Source organism: Rhipicephalus sanguineus, chromosome 11 (genome assembly GCF_013339695.2).
Source record: "Rhipicephalus sanguineus isolate Rsan-2018 chromosome 11, BIME_Rsan_1.4, whole genome shotgun sequence".
Lineage (NCBI taxonomy): Eukaryota > Metazoa > Arthropoda > Arachnida > Ixodida > Ixodidae > Rhipicephalus > Rhipicephalus sanguineus.
In genome coordinates this window covers 55,797,685-55,815,510 of record NC_051186.1, presented here as the reverse complement: position 1 = coordinate 55,815,510, position 17,826 = coordinate 55,797,685, and the positions used below count along the sequence as shown (strand labels likewise).

At 46.2% G+C, this 17,826-nt stretch overlaps 1 protein-coding gene across 1 annotated transcript; it reads right to left on the bottom strand.

Annotated features, from left to right (window-relative positions):
• Positions 1 to 2,425: 2,425 nt before the first annotated feature.
• LOC119375054 (fatty acid CoA ligase Acsl3) lies at positions 2,426 to 5,925 on the bottom strand. Its single transcript, XM_037645251.1, has 2 exons — positions 5,203 to 5,925; positions 2,426 to 3,865 (listed from the first exon to the last, which is right to left on the bottom strand). The coding sequence occupies exons 1-2, from the start codon at positions 5,923 to 5,925 to the stop codon at positions 2,426 to 2,428; spliced, it is 2,163 nt and encodes a 720-aa protein (XP_037501179.1).
• Between the last annotated feature and the right edge of the window lie 11,901 nt (positions 5,926 to 17,826).

Sequence of the window (17,826 nt, the reverse complement as noted above, 5' to 3'; positions counted from 1 at the left end):
AGTATGATTTTTACGAGAAAATAGTGCATGGCTCGGTTGTCACGCGTGGAGCTCGGGACCTTTCACGCCGGTGCTTTTCACGCTCTGGCGGGCACGCGGACCTCGAGAGGTGGGGCATGATGGTGATACATATGAAGACGACGAAGGCGATTAGGATGGTGTGTTCATAAAAACTCTGTCTGTTATTCATTATTTGCATCAAAATTTTCAAATACTTTAGAAGTATTTTATTATCTTATCCAAAGACATATACGTCTTATTCGCTTGGTGTGGCTACCAGGTCACAAAGGTTTAACCCTCCATGAATATGCGGATGCACTAGCAGTAGCATCACACGATGGTCCCATAATTTCTATATTGCCGACGTTGGCGTTTGTCTCGGCGGCGCAATTTGAAATGATTGCCACGTCGGATAACTTCGCTAAGTCTGCTTTGCCAGCGTCTTAGTTTCCTCATCTTAATTATGCTTGAAAGAATCGATGGTGCTCCACTAGAAGGGCAGAAATATGAATTGCGAGACGATGACGAGTCCCCCACTGAACTTTTACCAACTCAGGTCTGGTCTTGTGCAGTCACTTTTACGCCTACATTGCAGTGAGGGTGAATCCCTGCATGACTTCTAAACATGCAGATTGTTTACCAATCAAAGGAAAAGACTTCTAGGCGGACCCCTTCGAAGAATGGGCTTAAATTTAACACTTCCGGTGGTTCTTTCCTTTGGCGCTACCGTACTGGGTTTAGCCACAGGAACGTTTGCGATGCCGTATGTGATTTCCTACATGAGAGAAAGCGAATTGAATGTTAAGGTTATCTAAATTCGGCTTGTTATTTTTTTCTTTTCCTGAATTTTTTCTTCTTTTCGTTTCTTTAATTAAGCTAATGAGTTATTTCAAAATAATTTTAGAATATAAACAATTTTATTTATACAAGGCACCGCCCTCTTCATGGCCGATCCCCCGCGGTGGGTTTCGCCAGTTCACTGAGGATCAACCAACCAGCGAACCAACTCCGTAACTTCAGTGGCCATAGTGACAGATTCATTGTCATTGTGTTCTGCTCTAACAACTTCAGCTGAATCGCATACTCGGAGATTATTGCGCTTACTTGTTCCAAATCATTTGTAAATCCTGCGGTTTAATTTGGGTACCGGGACACAAAGGTATTGAATGAAGTTGCGGACGCGTTGGCAAAGGTTTCCCTTACAGGCCCAGTTCTTGCTCTGCTTCCAGTTACGGCGTTCGTCGCTGCAGCGAGATCTACAAAGTATGCTCTATTGCTTACTCCATGTCTCGCTTCATCAACAGATTTTCAGCACCTTGAGTTCTCTTGGAAGAGAAAATCGTATAGGACAAGACACACAAAAGTAGCAATGACATGGATGTGATGTACAATCCCAACTCTTAATCTGTACTTGCTTAGAGCTGGTCTGTCGATCGCTCCTACATGCTCATTTTGCAAAGAGGTAGAAACAATCGATCACTTCTTGCTGGTCTGCCGACGTTTTTCCTCAATCAGAAAAGGAACTGTTGAAATTAAAATGCGGCAACTTCTACCAGTTACTTACACTGTACTGTTGTCATTTGAGGCTTCTGTGCTGGGACACTCGGACGGGAGTATATGCAGTGCTGTAGCGAAATTCTCGTGCGAGTCAAATTGGTTTATTCGACACATCAACGACTAATAATTTTTATATTATGTCCTCCTGGCATAATGATTTTGGTCCTTTGGGAGGTTATGCAACAGGACCTGGGCTAAAACTGGGATTTATTAAAAATAACTCTTCATTCTAATTCACACTGTGACCTCTATCACTTGAAAAATATTCCTAGGACAAAGCGATCAGCCACGTTTTTTTCTTCAAAGTTTTTCTGTGCCATCTGATCGTGTGCATTTTTTCGACGTCATTTCCGTACTCTTGGTGGACCCCGGCACAAAACACTTTCGTGTTAAAAAGAAAAAAAAAAGAGACGAAGAAGGAAAGAGAAAAATAGAGACAAGGAAGGCCGCTCAGCTCCGCACGTCCTTCTGGCTTAGAACTACTAGTGCATAGCTGCCCTAATTCTTTCTGTTTTTTTCTTTTTTGAATGGCGCGATCTGGAGGAACATTATTGTAACGTATAGAAACATCCACACAGATGAATTACCAGTGAGCAACTTCTCACCTGACTGAAGAAGCCGATTTATTCTACCTGCGTTGCAGACTGCGAAAGGCGTTCATGAAATTCAACATTACTATTCAACTATGGCACGTAACAAAATCTACTCAAATGATCCTTCCTTCGTAGAGATATTATAGAGAACTTTGGCCAAGTGAGTCTGCTGAATCCCGCTAGCTTTATCCATAACTTCGTAATGCTTGTGAATATTTTTTTTCCCCACAGGTTATACGTGCGTGGGAATTTCGGGCATCGAAGAAGGCCTTCAATCACGCCTGGGTCAGCACACTCTGCTCGGCCGTAGCGTAGAGAGCTTTGATGTCGCGCTCGTAGAAGTCTTGCAGTAGCTTCCTGCGTATCTTGAAGCTGGCCGTGACCAGTCCCGTGTCCGCCGTCCACTCGTCGGCGCAGAGCTTCAGCTTGACCGGCACCTCGCTCTTCTGCAGCTTGCCGCTCCTGCGCGCGAACGCCCGGATAAACTCGGTGGCGGCTCTTGTCACTTCAGCATTTTCGCACAGCTCCTGCAGCGTGAGCTCTCTTCCCATCGCCCAGGGGATGCGTCGAGCAAGGCGCTGCAGTTGGTCATTGTTCGGCGCCACGAGAGCCACGAGGTACGCGTCTATCGAGCTACCGTACACGAGTACGTTGTCCACGAGCGGACACATCCTGAGCACCGTCTCGGCGTGACTCAGCGAGGCGTTCTCTCCGCACTGCAGTTTGACCGGCTCCTGTTGCTTGCGGTCGATGATCTTCAGAGTGCCGTCCGGGAAGATCTGTCCGACGTCGCCCGTGTAGAACCAACGTACCCCGTTTTCGTAGCGGAACGCCGTGCGCGTGAGGAACTTCCGGTTCAAGTAGCCCTGCGCGACGCACAGACCTCCGACGACGACCTCGCCTCGCGGGTTGGGCTTGTCCGACACGAAGTAGGAGCCCTCGGGCCAATCGACAAGCCGGACGTAGGAGCCCGGAACTGGGGCGCCCACTCGTCCCACGCTGGTGTCGTCGATGTCGCTGACGGTGCCCACGGCGCACGTCTCGGTCGTGCCGTACGCCTCGATCACGTGGCAGCCCAGGCAGGCCCGGGCGAAGCGGCGCGTTCGAGGGGACAGCGGCGCCGAGCCGCAGACGAGAACCCTGAGCCGCGAGCCCAATACACTTCTCACGTCATTGAAGATGAAATGGTTGAGCAGAGGCGTGTCGAAGCCGCGGTCGTGCCAGAAGTCTTTGTACTCCACGGCGTAATTGAAAAACTCCTCGAATAGAGGTCCTTTCAAGGCGACGTTGTCGGAGATGCCCTTGCAGATCCTCTCGATGATGAGTGGTACGGCGGCCATCTGGGTCGGCCGCAGGAGGGTCGCGTCTCCGCGACATCCTTTGGCCAATCCCGTCGAGGCATTGGTGAGGGTTAGCGCGGAGGAATAGCCAATGGGCGTACCCGTGCCGAAGACCAGTGACTCGACGGCCAGTTCGAACACGTGCGCCAAGGGCAGGTAGGCGATGTACGTGTCATCTTCGGCGCAGAACTGCTTGCGAACGACTCCGAGGCCGTTGATGGCCGCGATGATGTTTCTGTGCGTGGCCACGAGTCCCCTTGGCGAGCCGGGTGACGCGATGGTGTACATGACGACAGCGACGTCGTCAGGCTTCGGCGCGCCGCTGTCTGCCACAAAGTCCACGCCGAGGCATTCCAGGCTTGAAAATGGAATGACCTGCGACAAGCACACACGCGGTATAATACGAGTTCTGCCGTTAGCGCTTATTTTGTGTGTAAATGTTTACCTGTTAGCAAAATTGTATTCTGGTGTGTTACCTGTTTTGCGCGATTGCAAGAGGGCTATAACGGTGGCACGTAACATTTCTGTAGGTTTATTGAACTTCACGAACCAAAAATACAAGGATGATTCCAATATGTCACCTAGCACTTCTCAGAGACCATTTACAAGTTGCGGGCGGCGCGTTCATTCAGTAATGTGCATAAGCAATCTAAGCTTTTATAGCGTTACAGACAAGGTGACTTATCTTGCAACGGGCATGATGAAAACCCGCTTGTGGGAACGTAGGCTCATAGCGACGTTCCTTATCTGATAACTTCTCATCACTTCAATCCTGCATGTCTCTCAGGACTGCCTTGCTTGAACGATATATACCGAGACATGTATAATATGAGGATATAGTTAGAACTGGCGTCACATTAGTCGCCATGTAAGGGTACCACTTCGTCGATAAGCTAAGCAAGCAAGAAACATACAGCACAACAGGTATTATGTCTTGCTCCGAGATGTCAATTGAACTGATATTAGTGATAATCCAGGGAAAGACTGCTACTATTGTTAAAATACAGTGGTTTCGGTTTCGATTACGAAACCTGCTGTCTTGCCCCCAGTGGGCGCAATAGCCTTGCATGTAATAGTATATAATAGAGTTATTATATGGCACCATGTATACATTAAGCAGCTATGTATACATTAACTCTAGTATATAAGCCATAGTCACTAATAAATGTAGTCCTTCGCTCGGCACCCGGCTGCGTCCCTTTTGTCTTCCTCGGGACCACCGTCCCTGCGTGCACCCGGTACTTTGTTCCCTCGGCGTCAGCGTCCCAGGCGGCCGCACCGACACCACAACTATCATGCGGTGCAGAACGATGCACGAATCACGATATTGCGCACTGGTGTCATGGTAGCCACCAAGTTTATCGGTGCGTTAAGCTGATTCCATGACGTGACGCTCAAACATTCTTTATGAACATGAGCCTACGGTTACGGTGCTAGGCTTCTGACCCGAATGTCGCGGGTTCGATCCCGGCCGCGGCGGTGGATGGAGGCGAAATGCTAGAGGTCCGTGTACTCTGCGATGTCGGTGCACGTTAAAGAACGCTGGAAGGTCAAAATTTCCAGAGCCCTCCACTACGTCGAACTTCATAATTATATTGTGGTTTTGGCACGCCGGAGATGCGATGTTGTTGTTGTTGTTATTATTATTATTGTTATTATTATCATTATTATTATTAGCTGAACCTATTCAGTGATAAAATATCGAACCTTACCTTCGGAATGGGCTCTTCTAACATCGGCAGCCATGAATCGGGATTCTCGATGCAAACGACGTGCGTCAGTGACGGCATCCTGCCGACGACGTTCTGCACGCGCGGCAGGAAGTCTTCGGAAGTGACCAGGTGCGTCACCTGGGCCTCATTGATGGCGCTCACTAGGCCATCGTCGCCAAGCGTCGTGCACAGCGTCACCAGCGGGATGTTACTGCGAAAGCAGGCGTGGGCCGTGAGGAACCACTCGACCCGTGTCTCGGCCATGATCGCCAAGTACTGGCGTGGCCTCGCACCGATGGACTGAAGGCCTCGAACAGTGCGGTCGATCTTGCGGTCGACCTCACCGTACGTCAACCACTGGTAGTCGCCCAGGTCCACGTTCTTGATGACCTTGCTGCTGCCAATTTTCTGTGTTTCAGTCCGTCCCAAAATGGTTCTGGTCCCGAGACAGCGCCTTTCGGGCCATGTTGTGAAGGCCCTTCGAGCCAGTTGGTCTAAAGTGCCGACGTGTCCCAGGATCCTGGCCCGTTGGTATTTGTGTAAGCGCCAGTACGGCGCGTACGGATTGTCCTCCTCGACTGGCATGGCGAAGCGCGTCTTCGAGCGTCTCCAGTAGTTCCAGGGTCTCTGGAAGACGAAGTACGCCGGAAGTGTGAAGACCGTGCAGACGTTGGTCGCGACTTTGACGAGGAAAAGTATGATTTTTACGAGAAAATAGTTCATGGCTCGGTTGTCGCGCGTGGAATTCGGCAAATTCCGCGTCGGTGCTTTGCGCGCTCTGGCGGGCACGCGGACCTCGAGAGGCGGGGCTAGATGGTGATACATATGACGACGACGAAGACGAAGATGTAGATGTAGATGTAGATGTAGATCCTGTACTGTTGGCTCACACCTACTCAGGCGGATTGACCAAGAACCGGGTAGCTTAGAAAAATTTTCAAAATATTTAAAAGACGAAGATGTTTTCAGACAGAAGAAGACGAAGATTGACCGCAGAAGGCGATTTTTTACGGGAAACAAAAAGAATAGAATGTTAAGTTTATGTACAATTTCACTGTTTCAACCTATTGGCTTCTTAATCTTTTGTTTATTTGCTTATTTTTATTTTCTTTACCTTTTTAAAAAAATCTGGATTGTACCAGTGAGTTTATTTTTAAACCATCCATTCCTAAACATATTCGGATTGTAAAACACTTATTTTTAAAATAAGGTACCACCCGTTTCATGGCCGATCCCCCGTGGTGGGTTGCGCCAAGTAGCTGAGGATCGACCAACCAACCAACCAGCTCATTGTGAACAAGGCTCCCGTTCTGGGTGCCGAAACGTCGTTACATTTTTATTCTCTTGTGGTCGGCGTCGTCGTCTATTTTATTCAACCAACCGATCGTGCTCCACGGACGTTCTAACGTTCTACCTGCTCTTGCCTACTCTGGGGGTTTTGGCCAAAGTTTGAGTAGCGGCTTGAATTCTCTTTCTGATAGGTCTTGTGTCAGAATTGATTAGCGAGTACATTTTTGGCTAGTAAGACCAGACAGATGCCGTTTTCCTCACCTGGACCAGGGGCCTTCCTTTGGTCTGCTTCTCTCCCTACGCAGGAGCTATCAGTAGACCTGTTTCTACGCAATGGAATCTCATCTGTGCCTGTGACCCTTGTCCCAAACAACGAAGGTGTCATACGGATGAAAAATCCAAAAGTGATCCAGGCGGAGCTGAGATCAGCTACAGCTCACTTCCACAGCGTCACAGAGGTCCGACAGTTCGGCAAGGGCGGCATTCTCTGCTTATCGTCTGACCAGCTCCGTGTTCGAGGTTTGCTAAAATGCTCGGTGTTCGCTACCAATCCGGTAAACACCTTTATTCCACCCCACCTATCATGCGTGAAAGGACTTGCTCGGGGCGTCGTTGTCAACATGACTCCAGCTGAGGTACTAGAGATGTTTTCCGAGGCAGGCGCGATCGCAGTTTATAGGTCTGGACGAGTTGTAGACAAGAATAAGGTCCCAACTGAGTCTGTGATCGTTACATTTGCCGGGTCGAGTCGCCCAACTGAAATCAAGGCGTGGCCTCTAATATACAGAGTGGAACCGCTTTCGCCTCGTCCCCTACAGTGTCTTAAGTGTTGGCGCTTCGGTCACACAATGAAAGGATGCAGGTCAGCTCCCAGATGCCGAATTTGCGGTGAGGCGCACAATTCACATGAATGTAAAAGTAATGAAGAAAAGTGCTGTCTTTTCCATGAAGCGCACTGCGCGCTGATAACCCAGATTGCTCGGCCAAGGCACGGGAAATACAAATCCTTGAAATTGTCAATCGAAGACGATATTCTCAAAAAGACGCCATTGCTGAAATTCAGGCTCGAACTCAGGGGTACGCTGGTGCTGCAGCCCGCCATAACATAGCAATGGAAGCATCTCTTTCCCTGTCCATTGCGGACATGGTCGAAAAGGCTATGGAAAAGGCAATGCAACGCCTCGCTACCACTCTTTGTGAGTCCTTGTCGCATATTATAGCCAACCAGATGGCGCACGTATGCGACACGTCAAGGGATATGGGCACAGCTTCACAAAATGCTGAGTTTACACCCCTAATAAGTGAAGCTGAATCTGAGATAACTGCTTCGAATGCACAGCCTGCATGCAGGGTCCTTTCGAGGGGGCATCCAGAGGCAAAGTGATGTCATACCGGATGATAATCAGGATTGAGATTATATGGACAAGGACCTCAAATCTCTAAAGCGTTCTAGATCCCCTACCTCCAAAAAATCTGGTTCACCGAAACATTCGAAAAGCAAAAAAATACCAGAAAGAGAACCTCTCGAAAAGCGATTTTAAGAACGTATTCTAGATAAGGCTGTCGCCGGCTCTATTCTGTCGAAATCATAGGGTCCCTGAAAATTCTGCATTGAAACTGCCGATCTATTCACTAAGCTTTAACAGATTTGTTGTATTTGTCTTCTAAATTCAATCCATACATTACTGCAGTGCAAGAAACTTGGTTTTCCGCACATCATTCGTTTCACTTAGCCAACTTCAGATCGTTTAGACTAGACCGTCCAGCCAAAGGCGGAGGTTTAGCATTCTTTATCAATACTAAAATTAGTTTAAGGGCCAATATTTCGTACAAATGCATGTCCGCAGAATGCGAAATTTTTACCTTAGACATCATCTTGCCAGGATGCTTAGCTTCCTCTCTAGTAAACGTCTACTTTCCTGTTGGCGTACAAGACACGCGAAGTTTAGAAGTGGCTGTCCATTCATGGTGTAAGGAAAAAATTCTGGTTGGAGATTTTAATTCCCACCGCACCTGTTGGGGTTTTAGAACAGATCAATGTGGCCAACAATTGTGGGACTGGTCTATAGACAACAATTTATCGTGCCTCAACGCTAGAACTCCCACATTTATCCGAGGTCGATCCCGCTCTGCCTTAGATTTGAGTTTTGTAAGCTCGACAATTCCTAGCACTTCGTGGACAGCCCTGGACTGTGCCACCAATAGTGACCACCTGCCCATAATGTTTGAGATTGATTGCCCCATAATACCATCATGTTGTCACGTCCGAATTTTTATAAATTATTCAAAATTTAAAAATGACCTAAAAGCAGCTTTAGCTTCTCCCTCTGAAGACAGTGATGAAACTAAAGCTATGAAATTAGGCGCAGTAATTAAAATAACATAGAAAAAGCAGAGTTTACTATTTAATCGGCCAAGAGGGTGCCTTATAGTCCATGGTGGAATTCAGATTGCTCACGTGATCACAGACGACGAAAGGCAGCTTGGAAGCAGCTAATTCATAATCAGTCCCCCAGAAATTGGTCTGACTACAAATTCATTGCTGCTGGATTTAAACGCATGGTGGCCCAAGCTAAAGAAGACTATGACAAAAGACATTTCGATTTTTTTCCAAACCTAAAAGTAAAAAAGCGCTATTTCATTATATGAGATCTCGCAAAATCCTACCGTCTCCAGTAAATACTGATTATATGAAAATCTATCGCCGGAAGAAATGACAAAATCTTTAGAGTCAATTGGTAAAGGCCTAGAAAGTAGATTCCCTTCGACTTTGCCGAACAACTGGCAAAAATCTACCATAACGACTACCTTTGAAAAAGACACTGCCCGAAGCGTCAAACGTGATTAGATATTTACTTTCGTCTGCTCCTGGTCCTGATGGAACTACAGTGCCTATGCTTAAAATTTTATACAAGTTATCACCTTGTGACGTCCTCAATTTGATAAACTATTCTTTAAATAACGCCTGGATACCGTATGACTGGAAAATAGCCGAGGTAATTCCTATACTAAAAAAGCAAGGGATAGGTTTTAACATAGAAAATATCAGAACCATCTATCTAACGTCTAATATGATCAAGTTTATAGGGAGGGTCCTAAGTGACAGATTAAATATCTGGATGGCAGACAAGTCAATATTAAAACCAAACCAAATCGGTTTTCGTAATGAGTGTTCAATTTGGTGTGCTCATGCTGATTTAGAGAGTCGAATACGGCTTTCCCGAAAAAGAAGACATTACGCTGCTCTTGTCACACTTGACATAGCTAAAGCTTATGATAGCGTCGAGCACTCCATTTTACTGAATACACTACAGAGCTTAAATTTTCCACAATATATTATTGAGTGAGTACAGAATTTTTAAAATCAAGGGAATTTTATTGTGTTAAGGATGCATGTTGTTCATCTAAATTCAAACAGAAACGCGGAGTTCTTGAAGGGGCAGTCCTATCCCGGGTATTATTCAATATACTGATGAGCTCTATCCCAAATGTCCAGGATGTCAATGTCTACATCTATGCAGACGATATCGCGTTTTTCGCGGCAGACAGTGATATTTACTCATTACATCAAAAATTGCAAAGGTATCTTAATACCATAGAAATTTGGCTGCAGTCGATTTCATTGTCGTTAAACATCAGTAAAAGTGCGCTCCCTAGCAGATTCAATTTCAATTTCCGTATTATATAAGCAGGAACCCATTCCACAAGTGGATTCTATCAAATATTTGGGCATGATTTATAATGAAAGACTTAATTGAAGTCCACACATAAAATATATAGCAGCAAAGGCACAACGAGCGTTAGGCTTATTGCGTAGGCTGAGTAACCGAAAATACGGGGTACGTAGAGACACCTTGTTATACAAAATGTACATGCGCTCATTATAGGAATTTGGGGGATATTATTTTCGGACGGCCCTGCTTATAAAACAAAACCTTTAGTTTTACTGGAGCGTGAAGCGCTGCGAATGTGTCTGGGACTCCCAAAGTTTGTGGCCATTAATGTCATGTATCAAGAAGCACACCTTCCAACACTTCTTTGTCGATTCCGCATCTTAACGGTGCAAACTTTTTAAAATTTTATAGCTTGCTGGCTAGAAGATCTGAATACGCCTTTATCAGTGACCCCGACTTCTTTCTTGCTCATTGGCCACGATTTCATACACCCCAAATAATTTTTGTTCGAAAGAAACTGGACAGCATTAAGGTGGACATTAGAACGATAATTGGAACTAATGGCTCACATCGTAATATTACGATAGAATATGATGAAATTTTCCCCCCAAAATCTAAGTTCCAATCTCTCAGATTTTTGAATAATAGGTTGAAAGATTACTTGGTACATGCAGAAACAAAAACATAATAGCCACAGATGCTTCTGTGAATAATCAAAAGGCAGGCGTAGGAATTGCTTCCGATTTGCTTGGCTGGTCATTCTCAATGAGGCTGCCAGATTTTACTCCTGTTTCTGAAGCTGAGCTCATGGCTATTGTTCTGGCGCTTCGAAAACTGCCTTCAACCGAAATTAGCGCAATCATAATAACTGTCTGGTCAGCTCAAAATTTCAAACTTCCGTTATTATAATATCACTTATTTCCTTTTTTGTAATTAATGTAATTATCATCCATAGGCTATACTAACCTTTGTAATTTGATCTGCACTTTATCTTCGTAATTTTTTTCTATTTTAGTGATGGGGGTAAACATTAATGTAATTATCACCCATAGGCTACAATAATTCTTCTTGGCCAATCCCCCAGAGTGGGCATGTGCCAAAATTGGTAGGCTGCAAGCAAGCAAGCAAGCAAGCAAGCGAGCAAGCAAGCAAGCAAGCAAGCAAGCAAGCAAGCAAGCAAGCAAGCAAGCAAGCAAGCAAGCAAGCAAGCAAGCAAGCAAGCAAGCAAAGCAAGCAAAGCAAAGCAAAGCAAAGCAAAGCAAAGCAAAGCAAAGCAAAGCTAAGCTAAGCTAAGCTAAGCTAAGCTAAGCTTCCTTCAACACTCCCTTCCCTCTTTCTGAGGTCTCTCTGTGCTGTAGCAAGAGCATTCTCACAATGCTTCCACACTATCGTTTGCGCATGCACCGGGTTGCCTGGAAGATGGAGGTCCACTTCAAGTCGAGCTTTCGCGAAGGTGTCCGAAAGTGCGTTGACGGAGTACATACATGATTTAACAAACTTCGTTCTCTTTCTATACAGCGAGGCTGTATATAGCTAGGGCATTCCGATTGTACGCCGAAAAACCCTTAGTGCCTTCTAGGGAGCAGTGCAAAAATAAAGAAAAAAAAAGAAACTCACAGGGTTCCTTATGCATTCGCCTAAGACGACTCGAAGGTGATGAAGCAGCACACAAAAGGACAAAATCACGCACACATAAAATGACACAAACACAAGCGCTGTGTTTGTATCATTTTATGTGTGCGTGATTTTGTCCGTTCGCGCGCTGCTTCATCAAATATCGTGGATCACCAACAAGCCCATCACTACATATTACGAAGGTGAACACCATCTTCTTTTTCTTCTCACTCGATGTACTGATCCTCCCCCGCGCCCTTCTCAAAGCTTTCTGCACCTCGCCTGGTTTTGCACTGCCTCCATGATCATTGAAGCAGTGCAAAAAAAAAAAATAAATAAAAAAATAAAACCAACTTTTTCACGTCGTGTGCAACGCCAGCATTAAAATGGATGTTAGTGCAAATTGAAAGACCGTGACTTTTCGTGACTTGAATAGGGTTTGTATTTTTAAAATGCACTTGAAAGTCGCAAAATCTGATGCGTCGCGCAGCCTGGTGGACTAGCCTTGGTACTCCGCGAAGGAGCCGTTCAGACTGCTGTACACAGTTCCACTGTTTTCTATAGGCGCGCCATAATTCGCTTTAAAGTAGAATTATGTATGCTTCTAGGCATTACCGCTTTATTCTTTGATTATTATGAGGAGGCACCGCCTTTGCGGCAACTAACGAAACCGAAACGGCGCGATCGGCGCGACCTCTGGTGATGCATTCCGAGAACCGATTACTTCGCACCGTAACCTCAGCAAAGCCTGGGACCAACCAAAGGTAAGCCATTGTGAGCAGCGGTTCCTTTTCATTTTGCCGTCCATTGCTAAGCTCGCTTTCTTTTGGAGTCCACGCGGAGGGTTGGGGAGGGGGGAGGGATTCACTGCGACGATACTTGACACCCCCTAATTGAGGACCCTGCGTACGCCAATGGCCACAACGCAAGTGAATTTCCAGAGAGAAACTTTTCGCCTAACGAGCGAAGCTCACTTAATGCACTTTTAATCGAAATAAACGTGATTAAACTATAGCTCGTTATTAAATCATCGGCATTCCTTCGTGTAATTGTTATAGTGAAATTAAAAAGAAAATGCGTTTGCCGAATCTTGATAGCTTTAGCCATGAATATTTTTAGCCTGCACGCCGCGGCTATACGTGCGTCGAGATTTCGGGCATCGAAGACCTGAGTTCACCCGAGGGCCGGCACACACTGCCCTGCACCCCGGCCGTGGGTCACAGAACAGAAGCTGTAGTCACTCCACGAGCTCTTGTAGTCTACTGAGCAGTCGAACAACTCCTTGAACAGAAGTAATTTCGAGATGCTCTCGCACAGCCTGTCGATGATGAGCTATACGGCGGCCATATGAGTCGGCCGCAGGAGCGTCGCGTCTCTGCGGCAGCCTTTGGCCAATCCCATGACCAAGATTTGGGGACATATGCACGTTGCGCATTCTCCCGTCGGTGACAGCCTGCCGTAACTGAATGGGAAATAGGCGAAAAGAAATCATATCTGACAAAAACAGCGAGTTATCAAAAACGACTCCCTGTTCTATACAGACACCTATTAGGACATTCTGTTAATGTTACAGTGTCGCACTACAATCCGCATGGCTTCCCAGATTTTACAATGGGGCCCCATGTGTTTCTAATGGGCGGTGTTCAATTGTGCTGGGAAGCCACGCGCTTTGTAGTGCGATACTGCAATTTTACCAAAATGTTCCAGTAGGTTTCTGCTGTGTAGAAGCCGGAGTCGTTTTTGATAACTGGCTTTTTTTCAAGAGATATGATTTTTTTTTCGCCTATTTCCCATTCAGTTGCGGCAGGACGCCGTTGCTGCCGCCGAGAGATGGCGCCACGTACAGATGTCCCCAAATCCTAGGAATGCGTCGAGGCGTCGGTTACGGTTAGCGCAGAGGAGAGGCGGATGGGCGTGCCCGTGCTAGAGTGTACTACACAACCGCTTCTAGTACACTCTACCCGTGCCGAAGACGAGCGACTCAACTAGTGAAGCCAAACCTACGAATTTACCAAGATCTAGGGGTTTTCTACATCTTTCAGTGATTTGGCGTGCTTTTTTTTTTTGGAATCTAGGGGATTGTTCAAAGGCTCTGAAAATGTTACATTGCGCAGCGTAATGACGGGCGTTGCTGAGTAATCACGCTTTTTCAACTAGAAAGTATAAAAAACCATAATTTTCGTTATTGGCTGTTTATCATTTGTGAGAGCTTTCGTATTCTGCTAGGCCTAGTGATGGCGAGACATGCTGGATACTGGAGGGAAACGGAACTTTGTTCTCAACGTGGCTTCTTGGCCTAGTTGGTTGGATGCATCAAAAGGTGTCAGAGCGCTAGCACACACGGACGAGGAAGACAAGCGCTCGTCCCGTTGTGTCTTCATCGTCCGTGTCTACTACAGCACTAAAGTAGGACTGACATTTGGGGTAGTCGGTACGCATTCATTATCAAGAAAACGGCGTGACGGAAAGAGACGAAAAAGGCTGTTAATGTGTTTTCAGTCTTTCCGTCGCGCCGCTTTCATAAGAGCGAAAATAGTGACAAAATTATTTGGCTAAATGTGAAGCTGATAGAAAGTACTGTCGCGGCATGGCTATCAGCGAGTAAAAAAGGACCCCCTGTACATCAACCGCCAATCATGCAACGCTGACTGCAAATGTGGAAAATTAGAAACAGACCGCCACTTCGCAAGCGGCAAACACAAGAAGGGCTCTACAAACTTGCAGTGAGAAAAGTGAGGTTGATAGCGCCTTCTGTATAAGCGCTTCATGTGCAATTACTTCACAGAAAATGTAGACAGAAGACCTTCAGGGGCTGTTAAAATGTTGATTTTGACATTCAATAAGATAGATAAGAATTGGACCAGAGAGCGGACTATCATTATACTTTGTTAAAGGTGAATTAGCCTGAATTAACACTTTCCCTCCCGTTGACGACTATAGTCTTCATGAGATTTTGTACTAAAATGACCGATGACTACTATACTCGTCATCGACAATAATTTGTCACAGATGGAACCAATGACTAATACTCGTCATAGTTGTGTTTCTTGATGCTAGATGCAAAAAAAAAAAAAAAAAACGGCAGGAAGTGGAAGATGGAAGCTTGCGATGAAAAAATCCGTAAACAGGGGGTGGGTGCTCTAGCCAACGTTTCGACAAGTGGACTTGTCTTCCTCAAGGCTGGAACTGATTTCATTTCCAGCCTTGAGGAAGGCAAGTCCACTTGTCGAAACGTCGGCTCGAGCACCCACCCTCTGTTTACGGATTTTTTGATGCTAGATGGCCACACTTGTCCATGTTGTGCCATTTGTGCCTCGACTTTCATTGCATTGCCTTGAGGTGAAGCGGTGAAGCCTCGTTCCAGCTGTCTTTTTACGCAATTAGTGAAATAAAAAAAAGAAACATTGAATTGAAAGAATGGTGCGGTTTTATTGAAAAAAAAAAAAAAAACGAAAAGCTCTGCAAACTGCGCACAAAAAGATTTCCGGTAAATTTGGTACAGTTTTCTTCTTTTCTCACGGTAGGGAAAGGGTTAAAAAGTCAATCTAGGGATTTTTATTGCAATCTAGGGTATTTTCGGGAGTCACTATAGGGATAAAACGTTGACTTTGGTTTACATCACTGGATTCGACGGCCAGTTCGAACACGCGCGCCGAGGACAGGTAGGCGATGTATACGAGTTGTCTCGTACGTGTACGCCTCGCGAACGACGCCGAGGCCGTTGATGGCCACGATTATGGTTCTGTGCGTAGCCACAAGACCCCTGGGCGAGCCAGGTGACGCGCTGGCGGGAATTACGACGGCTCCGTCGTCAGGCGTCGGTGCACCCCCGTCTGCCTCGTATAGTGCGCGCCGAGGCGTACCAGGTCTGAAAACAAAATGATCTGCGACAAGCACGCGGTATAACACGTGTTGTGTCGTTAGCGCGTCTTATGTGTGCCAACGATTAACGTGTTAGATAAACTGTATTCTGGTGTGTTACCTGTTTCGCGCGATTATAAGCGGCCAAAAAAGGGGCGCGTCACTTTTATGAAGGTTTATTCAACTTCACGAACAAGAAAATTGTGGGAAGTATATAATATGATATTGCAAATAATATTATTGCACATAATATTGCAAATGAGAATATTGCAATATCATGTGTCCATGTGTTTAGAGTTGTCGATTAATTCGCCCTCGTGCTGCCCATTACTGGCTTCCTGGTTAGCTCAAATGGTAGAACGACCGCCCTGGAAAGGCGTTTGTCCCGGGTTCGATCCCCGGACCAGGACGAATTTTACAGCGAAAGCTAGTATGAGATCACAACAACAGCCCTTTTTGTCGCCGTAGCTGTCCGCCGCCGCTGGTGTCCGTAACCGCTATCGCGCGAAATAAATAAAAAACAAAAGCAAAAATATCCACGATGGAACGAGATTCGAACCTGCGTCCTCTCCGTGGCAGCCCATTATTCTACCACAAAGCCATGCCGGTGCTTGAAACTCCTTTGCAAAAATACCCTATAAATGCTTCATGTCGGGAAGGAACCACAATAACATGTGTAATATGGCGTGGTAGAAAAGTGCAATAACAACCTGGCGTCACACAATGCGAATTGCACAGCGGGTGGGTCGTTGAATGCTTCCAACCCATTACAAAGGGCTCAGCCATAATTATTCGTCTTCATCAGGCACAGCGTCAACGAAGTGCACATTATGCCTTACAGGTGTGTAGCGGGTACCACGGTTCTCCGCAGAATGACGAAAAATGGCACAGTGGGTGCTTCCCTACTTCGCAAAAATTACGATTATTTGTAGCGTAGTGGGTACCTCGCAAGTGTACTTGTATTAGTTGCCAAGGAAGCCCATAAGGACCCCATGATCCATTTCCTCAGGGCCTCAGTAAAGTTCTTTCCCTCTCTCTTTCTCACGTTAACATATACGTGGTAGGATAGTACAACAAGGACCGGTCGTCACACAATGAGAATTACATAACTAGTGGGTCGTTTAATGCTACCAACCCAATACACAGGGCTCAGCCATCATTCTTCATCGTCATCAGCCGCCGCAGCAACTTAGTGCACATAATTCCTTACAGGTTGTAGCGGGTACCTCGCTTCTCCGCAGAATGACGAATAATGGTGTAGTGGGTGCTTCCCAACTTCACAAAAAATATGATTTGTGGCGTAGTGGGTACCTTGCAGTTGTACTTGTATTAGTAGCCCCAAGAGAATTTACAAAGGGCTCTAAAAATACCACTCTCCCAGCTTTCGCTGTGACTGTGCTGCGCTTTCCGCGCTGGCCTGGCGTTTTTTTTCGGCATCCAAGAAGCCTTCTTTCGGAGAAATCCCTACGGGTTTCCTTGTGGCATCGAAGTTCTTGTTGCAAACGGGTGGTTGTCATTTCCCTTTCCCAACTTTTCCGCCACATTGCGGTATTCCGCAGAACTCATTTGCGAGATTCAGTGCCCTTCATAGGTGAGCGCTTAGCGCACACTGTTTTAATTGCCGCACTAGTTCAGAACCGTTTTTCAATTTTCAGTGCTCGCGTTTGTCGAATACTGTTCAACTAACAGCGATAACGTTGTACGCGTTATCACCTTCAGAGAGTGTGCTCTCATCGTTTCCATTGTCTAGTGGCGTTCCAGTGTTATCATTTCAGCGACGTTGTACACTGAGGCGACCCATCATTCGAGAGGTGATCGCGTCACTCCACCATATGTCTGCCGACCGACATGGAAAGCAGGGGCGGCACCAGTATTTATTTACGGGGTGGGGGTGGGGAGGGGGGGGGGGGCATGGAGGCGGGGAACTGGTGCGTTGTGTTTTTATTATGTGTAATGAAGGAAATTTCAACAGCGCGGGAATAAACACGGATGCACGAAAAGAGAGCTGACGCGGACAGGCGCTGACTTTCAACTTATTTATTATTCAGAAAAAGACATATATGTAGTGAAAAATTGCGCAGCGCAAAACAACGTGTGACTATTACCGCGCTTGATCGTTAACAGAGACGAAATAAATAAAAATAAAATAAAGTCCAGACAACGTTATCTTGCGATGGCGAAATTT